At 66.3% G+C, this 23,322-nt stretch overlaps 5 protein-coding genes across 10 annotated transcripts; 4 read left to right on the forward strand and 1 right to left on the reverse strand.

Annotated features, from left to right (window-relative positions):
- Positions 1-253: 253 nt before the first annotated feature.
- Positions 254-2,727, forward strand: VPS72 (vacuolar protein sorting 72 homolog). Its single transcript, XM_069794156.1, has 7 exons — positions 254-272; positions 352-472; positions 950-1,102; positions 1,250-1,361; positions 1,475-1,654; positions 1,770-1,911; positions 2,189-2,727. Exons 2-7 carry the CDS (start codon positions 356-358, stop codon positions 2,580-2,582), a joined length of 1,098 nt encoding a protein of 365 aa, XP_069650257.1. The 5' UTR covers positions 254-272; positions 352-355; the 3' UTR covers positions 2,583-2,727.
- A 526-nt stretch (positions 2,728-3,253) lies between these two features.
- Positions 3,254-7,531, forward strand: TMOD4 (tropomodulin 4). The gene is made up of 10 exons (XM_069794157.1): positions 3,254-3,382; positions 4,111-4,254; positions 4,341-4,497; positions 4,977-5,099; positions 5,697-5,786; positions 6,006-6,136; positions 6,645-6,752; positions 6,966-7,109; positions 7,199-7,343; positions 7,430-7,531. The coding sequence occupies exons 2-10, from the start codon at positions 4,132-4,134 to the stop codon at positions 7,450-7,452; spliced, it is 1,044 nt and encodes a 347-aa protein (XP_069650258.1). The 5' UTR covers positions 3,254-3,382; positions 4,111-4,131; the 3' UTR covers positions 7,453-7,531.
- A 1,016-nt stretch (positions 7,532-8,547) lies between these two features.
- On the reverse strand, positions 8,548-10,622 carry SCNM1 (sodium channel modifier 1). Of its 2 annotated transcripts, none has more exons than XM_069794160.1 (8): positions 10,483-10,622; positions 9,858-9,928; positions 9,686-9,774; positions 9,514-9,611; positions 9,343-9,437; positions 9,084-9,211; positions 8,821-8,953; positions 8,548-8,736 (listed from the first exon to the last, which is right to left on the reverse strand). In XM_069794160.1, exons 1-8 carry the CDS (start codon positions 10,531-10,533, stop codon positions 8,637-8,639), a joined length of 765 nt encoding a protein of 254 aa, XP_069650261.1. In that variant the 5' UTR covers positions 10,534-10,622; the 3' UTR covers positions 8,548-8,636. The 2 variants fall into 2 exon arrangements, with proteins under 2 accessions (XP_069650261.1, XP_069650259.1); XM_069794158.1 differs by having other exon boundaries at positions 9,072-9,211.
- Positions 10,623-10,947: 325 nt separating this feature from the next.
- LYSMD1 (LysM domain containing 1) lies at positions 10,948-12,514 on the forward strand. The gene is made up of 3 exons (XM_069794161.1): positions 10,948-11,207; positions 11,541-11,845; positions 11,974-12,514. The coding sequence occupies exons 1-3, from the start codon at positions 11,049-11,051 to the stop codon at positions 12,116-12,118; spliced, it is 609 nt and encodes a 202-aa protein (XP_069650262.1). The 5' UTR covers positions 10,948-11,048; the 3' UTR covers positions 12,119-12,514.
- A 933-nt stretch (positions 12,515-13,447) lies between these two features.
- On the forward strand, positions 13,448-22,388 carry SEMA6C (semaphorin 6C). Of its 5 annotated transcripts, XM_069794162.1 has the most exons (18): positions 13,448-13,617; positions 14,310-14,480; positions 14,569-14,683; positions 15,386-15,443; positions 15,541-15,597; positions 16,031-16,132; positions 16,399-16,489; positions 16,574-16,696; positions 17,169-17,257; positions 17,661-17,878; positions 18,306-18,437; positions 18,524-18,679; positions 19,168-19,404; positions 19,809-19,946; positions 20,180-20,257; positions 20,376-20,431; positions 20,639-20,680; positions 21,150-22,388. In XM_069794162.1, the coding sequence occupies exons 2-18, from the start codon at positions 14,363-14,365 to the stop codon at positions 21,938-21,940; spliced, it is 2,601 nt and encodes an 866-aa protein (XP_069650263.1). In that variant the 5' UTR covers positions 13,448-13,617; positions 14,310-14,362; the 3' UTR covers positions 21,941-22,388. The 5 variants fall into 5 exon arrangements, with proteins under 5 accessions (XP_069650263.1, XP_069650267.1, XP_069650264.1 ...); XM_069794166.1 differs by lacking the exon at positions 13,448-13,617 and having other exon boundaries at positions 14,085-14,480; XM_069794163.1 differs by lacking the exons at positions 13,448-13,617; positions 20,639-20,680 and having other exon boundaries at positions 14,166-14,480.
- Positions 22,389-23,322: the final 934 nt, after the last annotated feature.

Below are 23,322 nucleotides of genomic sequence, written 5' to 3' on the forward strand. Positions count from 1 at the left end.
GGGTCACGTGACGGGTGAAGCGCGACCAAAACAAAGCCGGTGGGGGGGGCACGTGGCGCACGGGACGTCACGGCACCACCTGCCGTGACGTCGCGCGGTGACGTCATTTTCCACATTCCATCCCCAGGGACGCGACGTGGCCATACCGCGGGGGTAGGGCCCAAGGGCGGTTCCCCCCCCCCCGGTAGCCCATGGAGGAGCCCCCGCTGCCCACAGGAACCTGCAGTTACTCCTCCGGCCCGCAGGGGGCGCGCCCGCCGCCATCGGCCGCTCGGCGCTCGCTTTCGCCTGCCTGGCGGTGCAGCGTCAGGCCGGGTAGGACGCGCAGCGGAGCGCCGATCGCGGCGGCGGCGCGATGAGCCTGGCGGAGGGTCGCGCCCCGCGGCGCACGGCCGGTAATCGGCTCTCGGGGCTGCTGGAGGCCGAGGAGGAGGATGAGTTCTACCAGACCACGTACGGCGGCTTCACCGAGGTGCGGGGACGCCGGGGACCTGGGGAGGTGGGGGGGGGGGAGTGGGGCCTGGGGAGTCTCGGGGGCCCTAGGGCGAACGGGACCGAAGGTGTCCCGGTGGTGTGAGGGGCGAGGGGGCGGGTGTCTGGGGGTGCCGGGGGGGGGCGAGGGAGCTTCGGGGGGGGCCAGATGTCTGGGGGTCCCGGGGGGGTGGGGCTGTGGATGGGAAACCCCGAGGAGGTGGGGGTACCCGGGGGGGATCACCGGGGGCCCCAGGGAGTTGTCCCCTGGGCAGGGGGCTGCGGGGCAGCAGGAGGGGCCACGGGACGAGCAATAGGGATAAGGGGTGTCCAGCCATTAGAGAAGCTGCCCCCCCCCAGTCCAGTAGCAATGAGGCCCCCGTGGCTTCGGGGTGGGAGGGCACTGGGGCTCGGGGCTGCGGCGTGGGGAGCCCTGGGGGTTGGGGGAGGGAATGACTCAGCCCCTCTGTCCCCACAGGAGTCAGGCGATGACGAGTACAGGGGTGACCAGTCGGACAGCGACGACGAGGTGGACTCGGACTTCGACATCGATGAGGGCGAAGAACCCGCCAGCGACCAGGACGAAAGCGAGCCTAAGCGCCGCCGCCGCATTGTCACCAAGGCTTACCGGGTACAGGCAGGGGGCTCCGGGTCCCCTTCCCAGCACTGTGGGCAGGGGACGGGCTCCTCATTAGGAAAAACTGAGGTTTAAATGAGGCCGAAGCCATGGCCTGGGGGATTTTTTCTCCCTCCTCATGTTCTCCGCCCCATCCCTTAGGAGCCCCTCAAGAGCCTTCGTCCCAAAAAGACGGACATCCCCAGCGGCAGCTCCCAGAAGCCACGAGAGGTGAAATCCATCCCCTTGGAGCTCCAGGATGACGTGGGAGACAGTGAGTGCAGGCAGGGCGGGACGGGACAGGCTGGAAATGGGCCCCCTCCAGGAGAGCTCCTGGTGACCCGGGCCAGCCAGTGCCTGCCGGTGAGCCCCATCGTCCTGCCACAGGCCGGAAGCACATGCGACAGTCAACGACGGAGCACACGCGCCAAACCTTCTTGCGCATCCAGGAGCGGCAGGTCCAGTCCAAGCGTAAGAAGGGTGGCCCCAACTACGACCGGCCTCTGACGCAGGAGGAGCTGCTGGAGGAGGCCAAGATCACAGAGGAGATCAATCTCCGCTCCCTGGGTGAGCCGAGCGCTGTGCCAAGGGGTGCAGGGACCCCCAAAATGGCACAGGGAGAGGGGGTGAGGGTGTCAGTGAGGTGCTGAGCCTCTCCCTTGATTTGTTGCCACTTTCACAGAGAACTACGAGCGCCTGGAAGCTGACAAGAAGAAGCAGGTCCAGAAGAAGCGGAAGTGCGTGGGGCCCGTTATCCGGTACTGGTCCGTCACCATGCCCCTCATCCCAGAGCCGGGCAAGGAGGAGAATGTAGATGTGGAAGGGTAGGTTGGGGTCACCTGAACATGGCCGCAATGGATTTTTTGTGCCCCACCACACCCAGCCACACCCTGGCTCCTGCTGCTGATCCCTCCCTGGGCTCTGTTCCATCATGGTGAGGGAAAAGTGGGTTTTGGGCAGCACCTTAGAACCCTGCAAGCCCCGTGCTCCAGTCCTAGGGGCTGGCTTGAGCAGATTTGGCAGCTCTGCCCACTATGGGAGCTCTCCCAGGGTTTCTCCCCACCCCAGGGGTCTCCTGGGTACTGACTGTGGCTCTTGCAGGTTGGACCAAGACCCGCAGCAGGCCGAAGCAACTTCAGCCCCAGCTCCAGCTTCTGCCGGGAAGTGCTCCCGCACTTTCATCTCTTTCAGCGATGACGAAACCTTCGAGCGCTTCTTCCCCAAAGTGAAACCACCGCGGCTGCCAGTGCGGGAGATCTGCCCCGTCACCCACAAACCAGCTGTTTACCGTGACCCCATCACTGACATCCCCTACTCCAACATCCGTGCTTTCAAAATCATCCGGGAGGCCTACAAGAAATACATCACAGCACACGGGCTGCCCAGCGCCGCTGCCTCCGCCGCCCTGGGGGCCACCGCTCCCCCTGGTCCTGACCCCAACGTCCGTCCCACCCGCCAGAAGATCATCATCAAGCAGAGCGTCCCCACAACCTGAGCACCAGGGGTCCATGGGGGGCTCATGGCCGCTCCAGGTTGAGGCCTCTCCTTGCTCTGACTCTCGTGGGCAACGGTTCATTGCTCTATTTATCTCATTCCTACTTTTTTTTATATAAAAATGAAATAAATCTGAGTAGCCTGCATACAGCAAGGGTGCGGACTCTTATTTCCATTCATCGTGCAGTGCCTGCAACACCAGGAGACCCTACAGTAAACACAGGGTGCATACCACCCCTTGTTTTCCGAGACCCTACAATAAACAAGCAGTTCATCCCTGGTGCTGCTGCTCACAGTCCCGCACTGCCACAGGAGCCCTGATGACGGCGGCCTCACACACCCACCCCCAAATGCAATTTTGGGGGCTGGGGGGCACTTGAGAGCAGAGTCACCTAGACAGTCTTGGGGTGAAGGGGCATAAAATGTCCCTGGGAGGGGGCTCGGGGGTCTCCGAGGGTCTGCAGGGCCCCAGGCACAAGGTTCAGCCTCTCCCTGTGGCTGCTCCTCCTAGCCTCCCCATTCCCCCCTGGCCAGGGCACCCCAAGAGGTAATGGGGAGCAACCGGCTCACGAGGGGCACCCCCCCCATTGCCCAGGGGTGCCCCTGCCATGCCAGGGCGTTGGGGTGGAGCCGGCAGAGGGCTGGCAGGGCTCGATAACGCCTGGGGATATGTGATCTCGCCCCTCCCCGCCGCCGGCTCGCAGAATAAAACGCTGATCTCATGCCCTGCACGGCTGGAGCCCTTGGCTCAGCACCGGGGCTCACACCCAGGCAGGCTCCACCACCCCAGTCAGCGGCCAGGTAGGGCCTCAGAGTGGGGGTCCCAAGGGTGGGGTTCCCCAGGGTGGTGGGGGGCACATCACCCCCATGGACGCTGACTCTGGGGTCCCTGGGTGGTATTGGGGATCCTCTTTCCAAGGGATCCCCCACCCTGCAGCCCCCTGGCTCTCACCCATGGGTGTCTGGTCCCTCTCAGGGGGGAGCAGGTGCGCGCGCGTGTGTGTGTGTGTGTGTGTGTGTCTCCTCCCCCAGCCCTGGGGACACAGGTGTTGGGGGGCAAATCCCAACCTGGTTCCTCAGGGGGGACCCAACCCCGGTGTCAGGGGACTCATGTCCCCAGCGTTTACCCCTGCTTCCCCCCCCAGGGAAGTGGGGTTCTGTGCTGGGGGGCAAAGGGGCACTGGGGGGGGTCCAGGGGGGCTGGGGCTGCTGGACTGGGACCTTCCCCCCAAGAAGTGGGGGAGTCTAGGGGGGATACTGGGTCCTGGCCCTGGGGAGCACCTCGGAGCTAGGATTTAGTTTCCCCAAGAGCTCCCCAACCACACCGCCTTGGACCCCCACCCTGTGGTGCCCCACGGCCCCCCCAGCCCAGTGGGAACTCAATACCACCCATAGCATGAAGGTACCCTGCAGGTTGTGGCATGGAGGGGATCGCCGTGGTGTGTGGGGGTCCCCTTGCAGTGCAGGGCATCCCCCCACCCTAGGGAGCCTCTTGCCAGCTGCTCAGCCCCCCTGTCCTCCCCCCCCAGGCCGCCTCCTGGTCCCTCACCATGACGTCCTACCGGCAGGAGCTGGAGAAGTACCGGGACATTGACGAGGACAAGATCCTGCAGGAGCTGTCAGCTGAGGAGCTGGCACAGCTGGACTTGGAGCTGCTGGAGATGGACCCCGAGGTGGGTCCCGGTGTGGGGGGGTGACGAGTGGGATGGGTGACACCCGGCCATCGGGGTCCCCCATGGGTGACATGGTGGGTCCCCAGAACATGCTGCTGCCGGCGGGGCTGCGGCAGCGGGACCAGACACAAAAGAGCCCGACGGGGCCGCTGGACCGGGAGGCCCTGCTGCAGCACCTGGAGAAGCAGGCGCTGGAGGCCGGCGAGCGTGACGACCTGGTGCCCTTCACCGGCGAGAAGAAAGGTTCGGGGACCCGGGGGGGACACACACACACCCCCACACACCACACAGCGGGGACGAGGGGGGACAGGGCCGCGCAGCGCCGGGTATATTTAGCTCAGCAGAACGGTCCTCGCCAGCAGCTCGGGTGTCCCGGGCGAGCTGGGTCCCCGCCAGCCCCGGGCACAGCCACCCCCTGGCAATGTCACCCCCCATATGGCCACCCCTGCAATGTCACCCCCAGTACAGCCACCCCTGGCAATGCCACCCCCCCATATGGCCATCCCCTGTAACATCACCCCCCCAGTACGGTTGCACAACCCCCCCCAGACTGTCACCCCCAGCAGTGTCACCCCCAGGCACAGTCACCCCTAGGGAGGTCACCCTCCGGCAGCAGCCGCATCCCCACGCGCCCCTTCCAGCCCTGTCCCCAGACCACCACGTCCGGTGTCACCCGGCTGGTGCGAGGCTGTGCAGGGTGTGACCCGCGTCCCCATGCCCAGGGAAGCCCTTTGTGCCCAAGAACCCAACACGGGAGATCCCGCGGGAGGAGCAGATCACGCTGGAGCCCGAGCTGGAAGAGGCGCTGGCCAACGCCACTGAAGCCGAGATGTGCGACATTGCCGGTGGGTCTTGCACGGGGCAGCCGCATTGCACCGCAACCTTGCATGAGGCTGCTGCATCGCACCGTGGCCTCGCATGGGGCCTCGCGCAAGGCTGCTGCGTCACACTGGAGCCTCGTGCAGGGCCGCTGCATCGCACGACAACCTTGCACAAGGCTGCCCCACAACATCGCATGGGGACAGTGTGTCCCACAGCGGCTTCACATGGGGGCAGCACATGGCACCGCACCGTTGCGCTGGGAGGGAGCACATTGCACAGGGAGGGAGCACGTTGCATAAGGATAAGCGTTGTATGGGGGGAAACGTTGCACGCGGCCAGTGTGTTGCACGCCTGCTGCAGCCCCGTGTTACACCCATGCCTCCTGCTGCCAGGCGTGTGCTGCCCCCCCCGCCCTGGGTCCCCGCCAGGGTCCAGCTAAAAGCAGCACCGTGCCCCCATGCTCAGCTTTCACAGCTGGCCCCCAGCCCACCCGCTCCCCACGGTTTCCCCAGCCCACCTTGAGCAGGGCTGGGGGGGCTGTGGCCACCCTCGGGGGGACACAAAGGGACCGGGGGGGGGTCCTGGGGCACCTGCTGACCCCCACTTCCCCGGTCCCACAGCCATCCTGGGCATGTACACGCTGATGAGCAACAAACAGTACTACGATGCGATCTGCAGTGGGACCATCTCCAACACAGAGGGCATCAACAGTGAGTGACCTGGGGACACGGGAACAGGGGACACGGGGACGAGCTCCCCAGGACAGGGGACACAGGGACCATGGGGCTGTTTGGGGTGGATTTGGGGACCAGAACCCCTCCGGGATCCCCTGTGGCGACCCCACACGTGTGTGCAAACATGTGTGTCCCCACGTGCCCGTGCCCCCATGCGCAGTCACTTGTGTCCCCACACACACGCGTATGCCCCAGGCGTGGTGAAGCCTGACACATACAAGCCGGTGCCGGATGAGCCCCCAAATCCCACCAACGTGGAGGAGACGCTGCAGCAGATCCAGGCCAACAACGGGGCTCTGGAGGACGTCAACCTCAACAACATCAAGGTGAGGGACCTGGTGGCAGTGTCCCCAAGGTGTCCCCAGGGTGCTAATCCCACTCCTGGGGTGACAATCCCCATCCCCATGGGGCTGGTCCCTATCCCAGGGTGTCTCCACGGCACCCCAAGGTGCTGGGGGGCATCACAGTGGGGCTGGTCCCTATCCCAGTGTCCCCAGGACGTCCCCGGGTGCCACACGCTGTCCTGGGGTGTCCCTGTGGGGCTGGTGCCTGTCTTGGGGTATCCCTGGGGTGTTTGTCCCCAACCTGAGTGGCTCTGAGGCACCCCAGGGTGCTGGTCCTCATCTGGCGGCATCCGTGTCCCTTTGGCGACATCCCACATCCCCTCGGTGCCATTTACATCCCTTGGGTGACATCCAGCACCCTCTTGGGGATGCCTCTGTATCTTTGGAGACATCTACACCTCCTCGATGCCACTTACATTCCCTTGGTGACATCCTGCATCCTCAGGGATGTCCCCATCCCCTTGGTGACCCCCACGTCCCCTTGCCATAGGACATTCCCATCGCCACGCTGAAGGCCATCTGCGAGGCCATGAAAACCAACACCCACGTCAAAAAGCTCAGCCTCGTAGCCACCCGCAGCAATGACCCTGTGGCCAGTGTGAGTCCCGACCCCGTCTTCCCCATGTCCCCACACGTCCCCAGACAGGGAGGGGACACGGTCCCCTGCCCCGGCTCCATCCTGGGCACCAGCAAGGCCAGGTGACGGTGGCTTTTCCACCATCACCTGGGGCATCGGTGGCCCAGGATGTGCCAGAGAGGGGGTGCCAGCCCCGGGGGACACCCCGAGGTGACACCCTGAGGTGACACGCAGGCTGTAGCTGAGATGCTGATGGAGAACAAGACCCTGCAGAGCCTCAACATTGAATCCAACTTCATCACCAGCACCGGCATGATGAACATCATCAAGGCCATGTACCACAACACCACCCTGAGCGAGCTCAAGGTAGACAACCAGGTAAGGACGGGCACCCATGGGTGGCCCAGGGAGAGGACATGGGTGTCCCCAACTTCCTGGCCACACCCAGTTTCACCCTGGCCCTGCAGTGCCAGAGGCTGGGCGACACGGTGGAGATGGAGATGGCCACCATGCTGGAGCAGTGCCCCTCCGTCGTGCGCTTCGGCTACCACTTCACGCAGCAAGGCCCCCGCGCCCGCGCTGCCATCGCCATCACCAAAAACAACGAGCTCCGTGAGTGTCCTCCGCATCCCCTCCGGGGCAGGAATCGCAGTGGGGGGTCCCGGCCCTGACCCCCCCATCCTCTCCTCTGCCCCCAGGTCGCAAGCAGAAGAAAACCTAACGACTCCCCCCAAGGCACTAACAAGCTCCGGCTCCTGCTCCCCGGGGCTGCTGTAAATAAAGAGGACGGAGAGATGCGGCTTCAGGACCCGTTTGGATGTGTCTCGGGGAAGGATTTGCGCATGGGGGCCAGAATCAGAATTGTAGGGATGGGCTGAGGGAGTGTAACACTGCTGGGGAGGCAGTGGGGGTTCCCCCACCCTTGCAGGGCTTGAGGCCCCTGTTAGCCTCCAGCCGTTAGTCCATGGGGGCCAAGCCGGATGGCTGGATCCCCTCAGGGAGCAGCAGGGCTGCAGGGTCGGGGTATTTATACCCGGGGGATTGGGTTACAACACTAGGAGGGGTGGGGGGAGCAGGGCAACCCCTTCCGGTGGGCAGCCAGGTGCCCCTGTGGCACAGAGCCGGGCACCCAGGGCCCGTGGGGGCTGGCACCCATAGCCCGGTAAGGCAGGTGGGGGGGACACAGGGCCTATTTATAGGTCCCACCACCTATTTATAGTCACGAGCCAAGTGAGCGGGTAAATCCTGGTGCTCAGGGGTAACATCACACTGGGCAGCACTGCCAGGGAGCCCCCCCAGGGACAGGGTCCAGCCCTGGGGCCCAGAGAGACCCTTGGGTGGGTGGTGGGTGCTGTCCCAGGGGCACGAATACCGGCTCAGGGTGCAGCCCCATAAACAACAGCTCTATGGGTGCCCCCCAATGCGGGAGCACCTGCAGGCACCCAACGGCTGGCAGAAAAAGAGGAGGGGAAACTGAGGCAGGGGGAGGGCAGCACAGCTGGGTGCTTTCTGAAGCACTGGGACAGCTGCCAGGGCTGGGGAGGAGGGGGAGAACCCAGCGCTGCCACCCCGAAAGGCCATGACCTGCAGGCAGCTGCCAGCGTGTGAAAAAATGAGCGTGACTTGGGCCAGGGACAGGAGGGGATAAGGTGGGGATGGGCCGAAGCCCACGTCGAGATTGGCAGCACTTGCATGGCTCTGGCCAGGATAGAGACACCCCAAAAAGGCAGCAGGTTGAGCACCCCATGGCAGCAGAACACTATGACCCCCAATATCACCACTCCCCAGGACCTGCCACAATGGCTCAGACACCTCAGACCTCTCCAGCTGCCTCTATTAACGGTGGGGCTTGGGGACAGCCTGAGGGGACTGTCCCCATGGGGACCGGTGGGGCAGAGGGGGGCCTCAGGCTGGCAGCAGCACAGGTGGCTCATCTTCGTCAGAGTCGAATTCAGCGTTCTCGTCCTTCACCCACTTGCCGGAGCGGTCCTGGATCCAGCCGGCACTGGGGACGGACAGACAGACAGAGGGAGGGAGTGAGAGGCAGCTCGTTACAGGGTTCCCCGCGCCAACAAGGCCTGAGACTCACCTCCGCAGCTGTAGGTATCGCTCCAGGGCCTGGCGCCTCTCAGGGCTGAGGGCTTCGGGCTGGCTCAGGGCCAACGATGAAGCTTTTCCTTTGCCTCCTCGCTGCGTCTGGGCCGGAGCTGCCTTCGGTGTGTCTGGGAGGGCAGAGAGGGGCTGTCGAGACCCGCAGGAATGGGAGAGGCCCGGCTGAGAGCCCGGGTGCCCTGCCCTGCTGGTGCTGGCACAGCCCTGGAGCTGCCAGCTGGCCCTTACCCACTCGCCCACTGCGGTGCCCCAGCAGCAGGGCTGCAGGGCTGGCATCCACAGCTTCTCCATCCTTCTGCGATGGCAGCGTCGGGGCGGCACTCAGCCCTGTCTGGGTCATGCCAGCTCGCGAGCTGCTTCCCTCCACCCTGCGATGGCAGGAGGAGTCAGGGCCTTATCCCACAAATGCCCAATGGTGGTGAGGCCACAGTGCTGCCGGTCCCTCCTGGAAAGCCCAGAGCTTTCTCTTGTCCTCCAGCAGCGAAACCAAAGGTCTTACCCCGTCCTCCGGCAGCAGCTGCTGTAGGGAGCTGCTTTCAGCAGAGCATTCCGGGCAATCCTCCTCGTCCGTGCCAGAAGAGGTGCTGGGGAGCCCTGGGGAGAGGGGACAGAGCTCAGGGGGGCATGGGCAGGGGGTCCAGTGGGGTGAGGAAGAGGCATCCGCACCAACCTGCATGCCTGTCTCCTCTGCCTGCACCTCCTCCTCATGCTGCCGCTTCTGGGCCACGTCCTGGAGCGAGCGCTTCCTGCCGTAGAAGCGCTGCAGGCCTGGAAGAAAGCAAAGGGGATGGGGGGACGCACTCGCTGGGCACAGCCCACCCCACTGCCAGCCTCCCACTTACTGCCCATGTGCTTCTTGCCAGCCCTGTGGACCGTCAGCACATCCAGCGTGTCAAAGATGGGGCGGTGGGCACACACCGTGCAGGCGTACCTATGCCGAGAGGGAAGGAAAAAGGTGCCATCAGGACCCCACAAGCAGCTGGAGAGGGGGCTGCTCTTGGGGCTCTTGCTCACCTCCCGCTCCTCAGCAGCAGTGCCTCATCCTCAGGGATGTAGTTGGCCAACAGGTCCGCGACGCGTCTTTTCTGGGAGAGACCAAGGGGGCTGGGTGAGCACTCGTCCCCCCGAGCCTGCTGCTGGGGGGGGAATCTGCCCCCAGTTCGCTCCACAGGGAACCAGTCCTTGCCCCCAGCCCTGTTCCCCCTTAGGCCAGGAAACCTGGACACCCTGGTGACCCCCCCCTCTGTGGGAGCAAGGCGGGGGACAGGTGGGGGAATTGGGGTGTCAAGGCTGGGGAGGGGGCGGTTTGGGGGATTGCACAGGTTGAGGCAGGGGAAGGGGGTCATTTCGGTGTGCGGCCTGGGCCAAGGCGGGTATTTGGGGCGATGGGAGAGGAACCCTGGGGGGGCGTCAAGACACCGCAGGGGTGAGGGGGAATTGGGGGGGCAGAGAAGCATTTGCAGGCAGGGACGACGGCGGGAAGGAACGGTGTTTACGGGCAGGGAGGAGCGGGGAAGGGCTGGGGGGAACCGGGCTGGGGGGGCAGGCCGGGGCAAGGCGGCGAACCCGGAGGGGGTCTGGGGGACTCGAGGAGAGTCTGGGGGATCCTGGGGTGGGTCGTGGAGGGGCCGAGACCCACCTGCAACACCCCCAGCTGACCGGGGTCGTCCCCCTCCCGCTTGAAGGACATGACGGCCCCGGCGCCGGCCCGCGGTTACTATGGGAACCACCCTCCTACCGCCCAGCTTCCGGGTGGCTTTTCCCGGCGGGCTGCGCGCGGGAACGAAGACCAATTAGAGAGTGCGAGGGGCGGGGCGGGAGGGCCTGCCGTGCCCCCAGGATGCGGCGGCCCCGCGGCATGACGGGAGTTGTAGTTCCGTGGTGCCGTCCCTGGCGGGGGGAGGGGCAGAGAGCCCCCCTGGGGGGAGGGATGGAGGGGGGGGCTTAGGGGCCGGTGGGGCGGGGAGGATCCCAGGGTAGGGGTGGTGTCATGACTGCTCGAGGGGGCGGTGGGGTTCTCCCCTCCCCCCCTCGTCTCGGACTACAAGTCCCAGAGGCCTCCGCTGGGCCTGGCGTCTCCGGTCTCACCGGGGCCCGGGGGCGCCCGGGGGCGGGGGCAGGGGCGGGGCCGAGCCCGCCCCCGTGAGCGGCGGCCGGAGCGCCGGGGCCCTGGGCCGGTCCCCCGCCCGGGCCGGGGCTCTTCGCATGAGCCCCCCTTCCCCCCCCGCGCTGGCGGGGACCGGGGCTGAGCGGGGCCGTCCCGCCATGGCGGCGGGGAGCGGGGGAGCGGAGACCGCCGCCCGGGAGCACCGCCTGGAGCCCGGGGACACGCTACCGGGGCTGGCGCTGCGCTACGGGGTGACGGTGAGCGGCCACGGGGGGACAAGGAGGGGGGGGGCGGACCTCCAGGGGTCCGGAGAGGCCGTGGGGTGGTGTGGGGCGGGATCCCCGGGGCCGGCGGGGGCAGGACGAACCCGTGGTCCCCCGGCAGCCCCTCAGTCCCCATGGGGCCATCCCTGTCGCCGTCCCCTTCCCTCACCCACCCTGTCCCTGTGACTGTCCCCATCCCCTCGCTGTCCCCCTCCTGGCCCTTATCTCTGTTCCCATCCCATCCCTGTCCTTGTCCCTGTCCCCACCCTTACCCTGTCCCCATTCTTGTCCCCATCCCATCCCTGTCCCCATCCCGGTCCCCGGCAGATGGAGCAGATCAAGCGCGCCAACCGCCTCTACACCTCGGACACCATCTTTCTCAAGCCCACCCTCCTCATCCCCGTGCCGGCACAGCCGGGGGGACCCTGCCCCAAAGATGAGGACAAGGACGATGACAAGGATGAGGAGGAGAAGGACAAGGATGTCCCCGCCCCCCCGGGGGACATCCCGGTGGCCCCCATCCCATCCCGCCACGACCTCTCAGCCACCGATTTCCTACGGCAGCTCGACGCCGAGATCGGGCGCTCCAAGGCGGTGGCGGCGGCACAACGGCTCCGCGCTGGCAGCACAGGGTGAGCGCGCCTGTCCCGCCTCCCCTTTTGGGGCAAAATGGGGTCTTTTGGAAGGTGGGTTTGGCTGCAGCGTGGGTGGGTGGGTGGCAAGGCCACCCCTCAGTGCCACCCCGCTGCGTCCCCTGCAGCACGGCCAAGGCCGAAGGCACCCGGAGCCCCGATGCCGGGGGCCCACTGGCCCCCCGGGGTCCCCGCCTCGGCCCCCGGCCCCTCACCAGGACCCCACGGGCGGCTGCCCTCCGTGACGCTGAGGACGAGATCTTCATGCTGTGACGCCGAGGATGCCAGGGGACGTGACACCCCGTGGTGACAGGGACCCCAGGACACCCCCAGCCCCAGCCAGGGTATACCGGAGGGGACACAGGGATTTTGGGGGGACAGGACAGGACATGGTGTCCCCTCCTTGTTTCCTTCAAGGGACCTTTCCTGCTGCAGGGACACCCATCCCCTGAGTGCAGAGCCAGCCCTCTTGCAGGGCTACTGGGAGGTACTGGGACAAGACTTACCAGCTGATGTTTTTCCTCTGGTTGTATTTATTTGTATGTCTTTGCTCTCACGGGGGAGTTCAGAGGGGGGTGGGACCCCCCCATGCCAGTGCCTGGACCCCCATGGGGACAGGGATGGTCACCCCCCACCCTGAGAGCCTGTAAATAAAACAGAGCACTGTCACCCGGCTCTGCCTGTTTGTCACCCCCCGAGGACACCCGTCACACCCCCCTGGGGACACCATCACCTCCCTGGGGACATGGACATCCCAGTGGGGACATGATTTCCCCCCCAGGGGCACGGTCACAGCCCTTGGAACACGGTCATCCCCTTGGGGGCAGGACACCACCTGGGGACAGTATCACCCCCGTGGGGATGCTATCACCCCTCAGGGACATGGTCTGCACCCAGTCAGGCCAGTCAGGCCCCTGGGACTGCAGGCACCCACTCGGGGACACTGGGACACCGTGTGTATCCCCTCCCCGGTCACCCAGGGGATGTGGGTGCCACACCACTCACTGCCACCAGGTGTCACCCTGTCCCCGCACCCTTGGGACCCCCCCCAGAGCCTCGGAAATCTCCCCACGGTCCCCCAGCACCCCCAGGGCCACCCAGTCCCCTGGGATGTCCCCATGGTCCCCTGTGTCCCCCCCCGTGACACTTGGGGACCGGAGCCTGAATGGCACCTTGGGGGGGGAGCCCAGTGCTCCCAGTAGCTCCCAGTCCCCACTGGGCCAGGTGCACACGTGCATGCAAACAGCCACTCGCTGGTGCAAGGGAGGTGACAGGTCCCCACTCGGGACACACACACACACACAGGTGACACCCAGCCCCGTTGCACACGCGTGTGCGAGGGTCTCCGCGCGCGTGCCTGGCCGTGCGCAGCACGTGCACCCACCCGCCTGCCCGTCTGTGTGCGCGGACGCTTGCACGTGGGCGCGTGCACGCGCGGGGGGGCCGGGGCCGCGCACACGCGTGTGCAAGCACCCACGCGCGCCCGCTCCCGCGCGGCTGTGCACACGCATGTGCAAGCCGGCCCCCCCCACCCCCCTCTCAGCAGCTAATGAGGATCATCTCATTAACGGGGATTAATGACTATCTATAGGGTGGCCCCGGCGGGGGCGGGGGGGAGGTGTGTCCCGGGTGGGGTCCCACGGGGGGTCCCCGGTCCCGTCCCCCAGCCCCGCTCCGGCCGCTGGCCGGTCCCAGCCCGTTCCGGGGCGGAGCCGCTCGGGGCCGCTCGGGACCGCTCGGGTCCGTTCGGGATCGCTCGGGGAGCGGAGCTGGTATCGAGCGCAGAGGGGTCGGGGCGGGGCGGGGGGGGGGTGTGACGTGAGGGGTGTAGGGGGGGTGTTGGGGCGGGGGGGTCTGTGGGGTGCTGTAGGGGGCGTCGGTGGGGTGTTGGGGCGGAGTGTTTTGGGGGTGTTTTGGGGGTGTTGGGTGGTACTTGGGGTGCTGTGAGGGTGTTGTGGGGTGTAGGTGGGGTGCTGTGGTGAGGTGGTGTTGTTGGGGGGGGCTGGTGGGGTGTCGGTGGGGTGTTTTGGGGTGCTGGGAGGGTGCAGGTGGGTGCTGCGGAGCCGGGCGTGTGGGGTATGGGTGTGCGGGGGGGGGCGGGTGTGCGCACAGCCGTGCCCCGCTGCACACGCTTGTGCTGCGCGTGGTGTCCCGGCACTGCTGGCAGCAGTTTGCGGGGCACTGGGAGCACTAGGAGCACTGGGACGGGGGTACTGGGGACACTGGGACGGGCCCATCGGAGCAGAGGCACTGGGAGGGGGCACTGGGATGGGGGTATAAGGCCGCTGGGTTGAGAGCACCGGGAGGAGGATACTGGGGCCACTGGGAGAGGGCACTGGGAGCACCGTCCCCGCACTCAGGGTGCACATCCCTGCTGTCCCCGCGCCCCCCCATCCCCAGGGCTGTCCTGTGCCCCACCCCCCCTGTGCCTCAGTTTCCCCCTGCTGAGATCAGCCCCTTGCAGCCCGGGGCGGGGGGTCGCCCTCAGCCCCGCGTCCCCTCCGGGCACCCACGACGATGCCGGGGGTACTGCTGCCCTTTGTCCTCCTCCTCCTCATCATCCCGGGGGACCCCAGGGGGGCGGCGCTGTCCTTCCCACGGGACCTGGTGGCACACAGCACCGTGGGGCTGGCAGGTGAGTGGGGCGGGGAGGTGTCCGGGGGGGTGTGACCGTGGCTTGGGGGGCCGGCAGGGTGTCACCGCGTCCCCCCCTCTCCCCCCAGCCACTGCTGCCTACCCCCGCTTTGGTGGCCTTCGAGGGGACAACGTCACGGACCAGCTCGGCCTCGACTTCCAGCGCATGCTGTGCCTCAACAGCACCCTCTTCGTTGCCGCCCGGTGAGCGGGGCCGCGCTCGGGTGCGCTTGTGCACGCTCATGCGTGGTTTGCAGTTGTGCACGCTTGTGCATGCTTCCACATGCTTCTCTGCGCTTGTGCGAACTCATGTGCTTGTGCAAGCTTGTCTGTGCTTGTGCAAGCTCATGCGTGCTTGTGCGTGCTTGTCCATGTTTGTGCACACGTGCATGCTTGTACATGCTTGTCTGTGCTTGTGCAAGCTCATCCTCCCTTTGCATGCTTGTGCAAGCTTGTGCATGCTTGTCCGTGCTCGTGCGTGCCTCTGCGTGCTTGTACACACTTGTCTGTGCTTGTGCAAGGTTACACATGCTTGTATGTGCTTGTGTGTGCTTCTGCAAGCTTGTGCATGCTTGTTCACATGTGCATGTGCTTCTGGAGGCCTGTTTGCTTCTGCAAACTTGTGCACACTTGTGCAAACTTGTGTGTGCTTGTCCATGTTTGTGCACGCTTGGGCACACTTGCATGCGCCTGCACCCGCTTCTGCATGCTCAAGCCTGATTATCCGTACCTGTGCACACTTGTGCCTGCCAGCATGTGCTCCTGTGCGCTTGTGCGTGCTTGTGCCCCCACTTTCCCTCCCATGGCCCCATATGTGTCCCTGCAGTCCCTTGCGCCTGTGCGTGGCACGTGTCCCCTCGCACATCCCCGTGCCCCTCGCACGCTCATGCCCCCCCCCCCCTCCAGGGACCACATCTACGCTTTCGACCTGGGGCAGGACAAGGGGATGCTGTACCCTGAGAGGGTAAGGGGGCCAGGACTGTCGTCCCTGGGGACACGGGGGGGCCAGGGTGGGGGGTCCCTGTGCCCACCCACCCCCCACCCCCCATCTCACCTGGCAGCACCTCACCTGGGAGACGCAGGACAGGGAGAACTGCGCAATGCGGGGCCGGCTGCAGGTACGGAGGTAGGGGGGCAGAGGGGTACAGGGTGTGGTGTATATGGGGGGGTATGGGGGTACAGGGTGCTGGGGGTTTGGGGGTACAAGTAGATGTGGTGTGGAGACATGAGGGTATGGGGATATGGGGGTACAGGGTATGGGGGTGTGGGGGTACATGGTGGGGGGTACAGAGATAGAGGTTTATGGTGGGGGGGTGCAGGGTATGGGGGTACATGGTACGGGGGTACAGAGATACGGGTTTATTGGGGTACAGGTATACGGGGGGCACAGGGTATAGGGGTACAGCGTATGGAGGTGTGGGGGTAGAGGGTATGGGGGATACAAGGGATAGGGTCAAACAGGGGGCTCAGGGCAGGGGAAGGTGGTGACACCGGGGCCCCCCGTGTCCCGCCCATGTCCACCCCCATGTCCCCTCCCCTGCCCCCGTGTAGGACGAGTGCCACAACTACATCAGGGTGCTGGTGCCCCGCGACGCTGGCACCCTCCTGGCCTGCGGCACCAATGCCTTCAGCCCCCTCTGCCGCACCTACCAGGTGGGGGCGAGCGTGGGGGGACCGTGGGTGTCAGGAGTGGGGGGGGTCTCAGCCCCGCCAGGGAGCACAGGGGGGTGGTGGGTGTGATAAGTGTGGGGGGCCTCAGCCCCCCACTGGGGAGTGGAGCGGGGCAGTGCCCAGAGGTGTGATGAGTGTGGGTGTCCTCAGCGTCTCCATGCTGGGGCTGGAGGCAGCATGAGGGTGTGATGAGTGGAAGGAGGGGGTGTTCTCATTGCCTCTGCCAACCCCCCCCCCACCTCCCCCAGGTGAGCAGCCTGGCGCAGGAGGGCGAGGAGGTGAGCGGCCAGGCCCGGTGCCCCTTCGATGCCAAGCAGAGCATCGTCGCCCTCTTTGTCGGTGGGTGCTGGACGGGGGCGGGGGACGGACACGGGGGTATCCAGGGAGGGGGACAGTGCTGACGCTGGTGTGACCCCCCTGCAGACGGCAGCCTGTACTCAGCCACAGTGGCCGACTTCCAGGCAAGCGACGCAGTGATTTACCGCAGCCTCAGCCCCGGCCGCCCCCCGCTGCGCACCCTCAAGTACAGCTCCCGCTGGCTGCAGGGTACCCCACTGTATAGGAGGGGATGACACGGGTGTGGGGGGGTGATGGGGACAGGTAGAGGGGTACGGGTCCATGGAGGGGTGATGGGGACAGGTAGAGGGGTATGCGTGTATTGGGGGGCTGGGGGTAGGTAGAGGGGTCAGGGTGTATATGGGCTGGGGTAGAGGGGTATGGGTCCGTGGGGGGCTGTGGAGTGGGTAGACGGGTACAGTTGTGTGTGGGAATGGCACAGAGGGGTACCAGTGTAGGGGGGTGATGGGCACAGGTAGGGGGTTAGGGGTGTATGGGGGGGCTGTGGGGGAGTAGGTGGGTCTGGGGCTGTGGAGCTGGGGGGACACAGGGGCTGGGATCTGGTGGTACAGGGCTATGGGGCCATCAAGGGGTGGAAGGGGCAGGGGAGGGCGTGAGCGCAGGGGTGGGGGATGGGGACAGGAGGCGGCAGGGTCTGACAGCTCCCCTCCGGTCCCCCCAGAGCCCCACTTTGTCCAGGCGCTGCCCTATGGTCCCTACGTCTACTTCTTCTTCAGGGAGGTCGCCGTGGAGCTCAGCGCCCTGGGCAAGGTGGGCACGGGGATGTGGTGGCACAGGGGGTGGGGGCACCTGGGTGCCCATCCCCCTGGCATCAAGGCAGGGGAGAGTCCAGTGCCCCCCTCCCTGGGGTGTCTGGCTGGGTGCTGGTGCCCCCCAGGGTGCTGCTGCCTGTGGGTGCTCGTGGGTGCCCATGGGTGCCAGCCTGAGGTGCCAATGGCCCTGGCTGCCCGGGTGATGGTGCCGATGCCCACGGGCCCTTGGGTGCTCATGTCTGTGGCTCCCTGGGAGCTGACGCCCATGGGTGCCTGGGTGCTGATGCTTGAGAGTCCTCGGGTGCTGACACCTGTGGGTGCCCATGCACGGACACCCATGGGTGCCCAGGTGCCGATGCCTGTGGGTCCTCGGGTGCTGATGCCCACGGGTGCCGGTGCAGGTGGTGGTGGCGCGGGTGGCGCGGGTGTGCCGCAATGACCAAGGGGGCTCCCCACGGGTGCTGGAGCGGCGCTGGACGTCCTTCCTGAAGGTACGGCTGCAGTGTGCCATCCCTGGGGACACCGTCTTCTACTTCGATGTCCTGGAGGCGGTGACACCCCCCCGGGCCCTGCACGGGCGCCCCGCTGTCCTCGCCCTCTTCGGCACCCAGCCCAACAGGCATGGTGGCAGGGACACGGGGACACGGTTACGGGGGGACACGGGCTCACGGGGGACGTGGGGACATGGGTAGCCAAGGAGACAGGGGGCTGTAGGCACACATGGCAGTGGAGCATGGCATGGGGGGACATGGGCAGGGATATGGGGACGGGAGGGATGGGGACGTGGGGATGCACACACATGGGGACACGGGGACACAGGAGATGGGGATATGGGGACATGGGAGGCACAGACATGGGGACATGGGGATGGACTCACAGGGGGACATGGGAACACAGTGGGACAGGACACGGGAACAGGGCATGGGGACACAGCGGGGACCAACAGGGACGCGGAGGGGCCCTGGCCAAACCAAGGCTGACCTGGCAGCCGCGGGAGGGGACAGGGGTGTCCCCAGCACCAGTGCCACCCCCCGCCGCCGTTGCAGCATCCCCGGCTCTGCCGTCTGCGCCTTCTACCTGGCGGACGTGGAGCGGGCGTTCGAGGGACCCTTCGCCGAACCCCGCGGTACCGCTGGCACCTGGGCCCCAGTGCCCGAGGACAGGGTGCCCCGACCCAGGTACACCCCCCAGCCTGGACACCTGGGTCCCCCTGGGGTGCGGCATCTGCCTGGACCCCTGGGTCCCCACGCTGGCTGTGCTGCAGGCCGGGCTGCTGCGCTGGGATGGGACTGGCCGCCGGTGTTGTCACCTCCGGGGACTTCCCTGACGAGACATTGGTCTTCGCCAAGGAGCACCCACTGCTGCACGGTGCTGTGGCACCCGCTGGCGGGCGGCCCCTCTTCACCCGCACCGGCACCAGGTGTGCCCCGGCGGGGGGACAGGGTGGCCTCGGGGACAGGGTGGCCTAGGGGATGTGTGGCCCTGGGGACAGGGGGTAGGTAGCTCATGCAAGGAGGGTGTGAGTGTGCAGGGGGGGTGAGGGTGCAGCCAGTCCTGTGGGTGCTGTGGGGTGGGGAGGGTCCTCATGCAAGGCCCCTGTGCAAGGGTGCACAAGGCCCTGGTGCAAGGGGCGTGCAAGGCCCTCGTGCAAAGATGTGCAAAGTCCCGGCCAAGGCTATGTGAGGGCATGTAAGACCTGGCCCTGCTGTAAGGGTGTGCAACAGTGTGCGAGGCCCCATTGCAAGTGTGTGCAAGGGTCCCATGCAAGGGTGTGCAAAGCCCCAGTGCAAGCCAGCACGAAGCCCTGGTGCACGGGTGTGCAAGACCACGGTGCAAAGGTGTGCGAGTGGCTGCAGAGTGGCATGCAAGGCCCTGTGCATGGTGGGTGCGAGGGTGTGCTGGGCGCAGGCTGACGCAGCTGGCGGTGGACACGGGCGCGGGGCCACAGGGGAACCAGACCGTGCTCTTCCTGGGCGCTGAGGACGGGCGGGTGCTGAAGGTCCTGGCGGCCGCGCAGCACCCCCGGGCCACGCGGCACCCCGGCAGCACCCCGGCACCCGGTGACAGCCGAGAGCCTGGTGACACCGGGGACACCAGCGCTGAGACACTGCTGCTGGAGGAGATCAGCCTCTACGACCCCAGGCGGTGAGTGCCAGGCACTGGGTATCCGGGGCTGGGGCTGCTGGGGGGGGCACCTGGGCACCGTGGGTGCTGGGGGGCTTGTGGGCACCATGGGTGCTGGGGGGGCTCATGGGTGCTGATGGGTGCTGGTAGGCAGCGGGCACCAATGGGTGCAGTGGTAGTGTGGGCACCGCATGGATGCTGGGGGGCCATGCGCATGCCATAGGGCATTGATGGGTGCTGGGGGGGGGCCATGTGGGTGCCATGGGGAGCTGATGGGTGCCATGGGGTCATGCAGGTGCTGCAGGGCCATGCAGGTGCCACGGGCTGCTGGCGGGTGCCGTGGAGCTGCAAGGTGCCATGGGGTGCCGTGGGACTGTGGGTGCTGAGGTGGGGTGCAGTCACGATGGGTGCTATGGGGGGTGCAGGTGCCGGGGGCCGCGGGGCGCCAGCCGGGTGCTGGGGCTGGAGCTGCACCCACCGGGCCGGGAGCTCTACGTCGCCTTCACTGGGTGCCTGGTGCGTCTGCCCCTGAGCCGCTGCGCCCGACACGGCGCCTGCCGCAGGTGAGCGGGGGGTGGACGGGGCATGCGAGGGCACGAGGGCATGCAAGGGCACGGGGACCTGTGAGAGCACAGGGGTGTGCAAGAGTGTGCGAGGGCACAGGGGCGTGCAAGGGTATGCGAGGGCCAGGGGTGTGCGAGAGTGTGCGAGGAACAGGGGTGTGCAAGAGCGTGCAAGGGCACAGGGACGTGCAGGGGCAGCTCCAGCACCCAGCTGCCTGGGTCCCCCCACGCAGGAGCTGCCTGGCCGCCCGTGACCCCTACTGCGTCTGGCTGCCCCCCAGGGGCTGTGTCCCCTTCTCCGAGGACCTTCCGTAAGTGTCCCCCGCAGTGGCCTTCCCTGGGGGCTACCCCCTCCCAGTCTCCTGGGTCCCTTCCTCGTGGGGTGGGGACACTGGGGATAGTGGGTGACATTCCACCCGTGTCCCCCAGGAGTGGCTTCGAGCAGGACGTGGAGGGATCCCCTGGGATCACTGGGACCTGCCAAGGTGACGGGTGGGGGACATGGGTGACACTGGGGGCATTGGGGACATGGGAATATTGGGGGACATAGAGGGTCACCATGGGAACTTCTGGGGACATGAGGTCACAGGCGGATGCGGGTGACACTGGAGGATGTGGAGGACAGTGTGGGGGGGCACAGGTGGTCCCAGGCAACGTGGGTGGCCTGGCCCGACCCCACTCTGCTCTCACAGATGCACCGGCTGCGGGGGACGGTGACGGGGACTTGGCCCATGGTCAGTGACACCCCGTCTGTCCCTCCTGGACACCCATTGGGAGGGACCCTGGGGACCAGGGAGGGATATGGGAGGAACCCAGGGACTAGGAGGGACCCCTGGGGTGGGAGAAGGATCCCAGAGGTTGGGGGACCCCGGGGACTAGAAGGGACCCTGGGGATGGGGGGATCCCAAGGACCAGGAAGGCACCCTCAGGGACAGGAAAGGGATCCCAGGGATGGGACAGGGATCCCAGAGACCAGCAGCGGCCCTGGGGATGGGAGAGGGACCCCAGGGGTGGAGGAAGGACCCCAGCACCAGGAGGGACCCCAGGGACAGGAGAAGGACCCAGGGTGGGGGGACCCCAGGGACCAGGAAGGGAACCCAGGGGTGGGAGAGGGACCCCAGGGACCAAGAGGGATCCCCAGGGGGGTCCAGGTTGGGGTCTGGGTCCCCCACACACATGGCGGGCTGATGGGTGCTCCCGCAGGGGTGCGTCAGGCCGAGACGGGAGCTGCAGCGACGGTGCCGGTGCCAGTGCTGGTGGGCTGCGTGCTGGGCGCCTTCACCCTGGGTGCCCTGGCTGCTGGGCTGCTGGCAGCCTGCTACCGTCGCCCTGCTGTCCCCAAGGGACCCCTGGAGTCCCCTGCCACCCCACGGCCCCTGGCCCAGCCACCTGCCCCCCGCCTCTACCCCCTGCTGCCGCCCCAGGGAGGGGCTGGGGGCCTGTGGGACCCCCCCGAGCTTCCCACCCCTGAGGCCACCCCGCAACCACCCACCAAGATGCCCCAGGAGCGAGTGGCAGAACACCGACGTGGCCAGGCCACCCATCTCAACACCCCAGGTTGCCCAGAGCCCCCCGGCCCAGGACCCCCACCCAAGGCCACCCTGGAGGAGCTGCTGCAGCGGCTGCACAGGACGGGGGGCTCGGGGTGGCCGGTGACCCCCCCAGCCGCCAGCTCCTTTGCCAACCGGGTACAGCCGGGCGCCCCATTCCCCAACCTTCCCCTGGCTCCCCGTGACGGGGCACCCCGGCGGCTGGATGTGCCCCCTGACAGCCCCCCGCCACCCAGGCGACCCCTGGCACAAAGACACTCGCTGGGAGGGACGCCCACGAGACCACCCGGCCTGGCCCGGGGGCTTACCCGCATGCACTCACTAGGGGCGCCGGGGGGGCCACCCTGGGGCCCGCGGCCCAGCACCCTGGAGCGCTCCCTCTCCATGAAGCCCCCAGTGCTGCCCAAGCCCTTGCTGGTGCCGGCAGCCCCCGGGCAGCCCTGAGCCCCCCACCGAGGACACCCCTGCTGCAGCTGGCACAGGGGACCCGAGCCATCCTCCACCCTGGGTGGCAGGGTCCTCCCTTCCCTGGCTCCATGCCCTGAGCCATGAGGGTCCCCATATCCCCAGGCTGCCCCCATCTCTTTCCCTTGGGTGGTGAGGGTCCCATGTGTCCACCCCCAACCCTGCCCTGTCTCCCTGCCCAGGGTGACAGGATCCCCCAGCTCCCAGGGCTTTTTCATTTTTTGATCCTTTCTAATTTATTCACTGCTTTGGGGGTCATTGGAGCTGCTGCTGCCCACCCTGATGGCCACAGCCCCCCCACCCTGGGGACAGCAGGAAGGGTGTCGGACATGGCAGCTCTCTGCACCAGAGCTCGGTTCATCCTACTGTGTAGGACCAGGGCTCAGCCCTGTGCCAGCCGTGGCAATTAAATACATGGTCGCTCCTACGCAGCTGCTTGCCTGGCTCTGTCCAGGGCAAGGGTGGGGAGTGGGATGGGGACAGGACACCCCTGAGTCCAGCATGGTGGCCCTGGGCTGTCCTCACAGAGACAGTGGCACGTGGGACACCCGAGGACATGAAGGGGCTGGCAAGGTGGTGGCTTAGGGGGACTGGACTGACACCAGGGGTGAAGGAAAGCTGCTCACTGAGGGCATGGTATTTTATTAAGAAACATAGTACACAAAAAAAAAAAAAAAAGTATAAATGTTGAAACTTCTGCATTTCCAAACCTTAACCCTCAGTAGAAAAGGGGTCCCAAGCACTTGGTTCCTCATCAGAGCGCTAACGGGGTCCGCAAGGGACCTGCCACTGTGAAGCGGCCATTTATTCTGCGATAAATACCCCGGCACTGTGCCTGGCATGGGGGAAAACAATCTGATAAAGGCGAGATTAAAGAAATAATCAGATTTGGCACCAAGAACCACCCCACAGGTGGTGGGTCGGAGTGGAAGGGGGGTACGGACAGGGAAGGCCCCAGCCAAGGTCTCCGGGGGACCTGCGCCCCACTCAGCTTAACTCCCGGGGTTTGCTATTTGCCCTCACAGTTGTCTGGAGAGGATTTAGCTCACGTTTCCGTGACCTCCTCCGCTCATCCCCACCGGATTTACAACGCCCTGTTTCCGATTTAGGATAAAGGGAACTGTTTAGAGCTGGTTACTGCAAACAAGAGGCAAACAGACCTCTAATCAAACCTAAACTGGTTCAATTAGTGCCGCGCCACCTCCTCCACCGAGGAGAAACAACCCACGTTTGTTTTAAGACCGCAACTTCTGCATTGGCGTCTCTGGGAAAGGAACCGGGATTCTCCCACCCGCAGAAGCACGCAGGCAAGCGCTGGTGCGATCCCAAGCTCGCAGCAGAGGGGAAGTCAGGCTGGAGGT

The sequence above is a fragment of the Haliaeetus albicilla genome, chromosome 10, assembly GCF_947461875.1.
Source record: "Haliaeetus albicilla chromosome 10, bHalAlb1.1, whole genome shotgun sequence".
In the NCBI taxonomy this organism is placed as follows: Eukaryota; Metazoa; Chordata; class Aves; order Accipitriformes; family Accipitridae; genus Haliaeetus; species Haliaeetus albicilla.

What these genes read in the sequence shown, in the direction of transcription:
- VPS72 (XM_069794156.1), top strand. Translation starts at nt 356, where the DNA reads ATGAGCCTGGCGGAGGGTCGCGCCCCGCGGCGCACGGCCGGTAATCGG. An exon ending in CCAGGATGACGTGGGAGACA is followed by an intron (nt 1,362 to 1,474) that starts GTGAGTGCAGGC and finishes GTCCTGCCACAG; the next exon opens with GCCGGAAGCACATGCGACAG. An exon ending in GAGAATGTAGATGTGGAAGG is followed by an intron (nt 1,912 to 2,188) that starts GTAGGTTGGGGT and finishes TGGCTCTTGCAG; the next exon opens with GTTGGACCAAGACCCGCAGC.
- TMOD4 (XM_069794157.1), top strand. Translation starts at nt 4,132, where the DNA reads ATGACGTCCTACCGGCAGGAGCTGGAGAAGTACCGGGACATTGACGAG. An exon ending in CTTCACCGGCGAGAAGAAAG is followed by an intron (nt 4,498 to 4,976) that starts GTTCGGGGACCC and finishes CCCCATGCCCAG; the next exon opens with GGAAGCCCTTTGTGCCCAAG. An exon ending in GCAATGACCCTGTGGCCAGT is followed by an intron (nt 6,753 to 6,965) that starts GTGAGTCCCGAC and finishes GGTGACACGCAG; the next exon opens with GCTGTAGCTGAGATGCTGAT.
- SCNM1 (XM_069794158.1), bottom strand. Translation starts at nt 10,533, where the DNA reads ATGTCCTTCAAGCGGGAGGGGGACGACCCCGGTCAGCTGGGGGTGTTG. An exon ending in GTCAGCTGGGGGTGTTGCAG is followed by an intron (nt 9,929 to 10,482) that starts GTGGGTCTCGGC and finishes GGTCTCTCCCAG; the next exon opens with AAAAGACGCGTCGCGGACCT. An exon ending in CTGCTGCTGAGGAGCGGGAG is followed by an intron (nt 9,775 to 9,857) that starts GTGAGCAAGAGC and finishes CTCTCGGCATAG; the next exon opens with GTACGCCTGCACGGTGTGTG.
- LYSMD1 (XM_069794161.1), top strand. Translation starts at nt 11,049, where the DNA reads ATGAGCCCCCCTTCCCCCCCCGCGCTGGCGGGGACCGGGGCTGAGCGG. An exon ending in CGCTGCGCTACGGGGTGACG is followed by an intron (nt 11,208 to 11,540) that starts GTGAGCGGCCAC and finishes GGTCCCCGGCAG; the next exon opens with ATGGAGCAGATCAAGCGCGC. An exon ending in CTCCGCGCTGGCAGCACAGG is followed by an intron (nt 11,846 to 11,973) that starts GTGAGCGCGCCT and finishes CGTCCCCTGCAG; the next exon opens with CACGGCCAAGGCCGAAGGCA.
- SEMA6C (XM_069794162.1), top strand. Translation starts at nt 14,363, where the DNA reads ATGCCGGGGGTACTGCTGCCCTTTGTCCTCCTCCTCCTCATCATCCCG. An exon ending in TTCACCCGCACCGGCACCAG is followed by an intron (nt 18,680 to 19,167) that starts GTGTGCCCCGGC and finishes TGCTGGGCGCAG; the next exon opens with GCTGACGCAGCTGGCGGTGG. An exon ending in GATCACTGGGACCTGCCAAG is followed by an intron (nt 20,432 to 20,638) that starts GTGACGGGTGGG and finishes CTGCTCTCACAG; the next exon opens with ATGCACCGGCTGCGGGGGAC.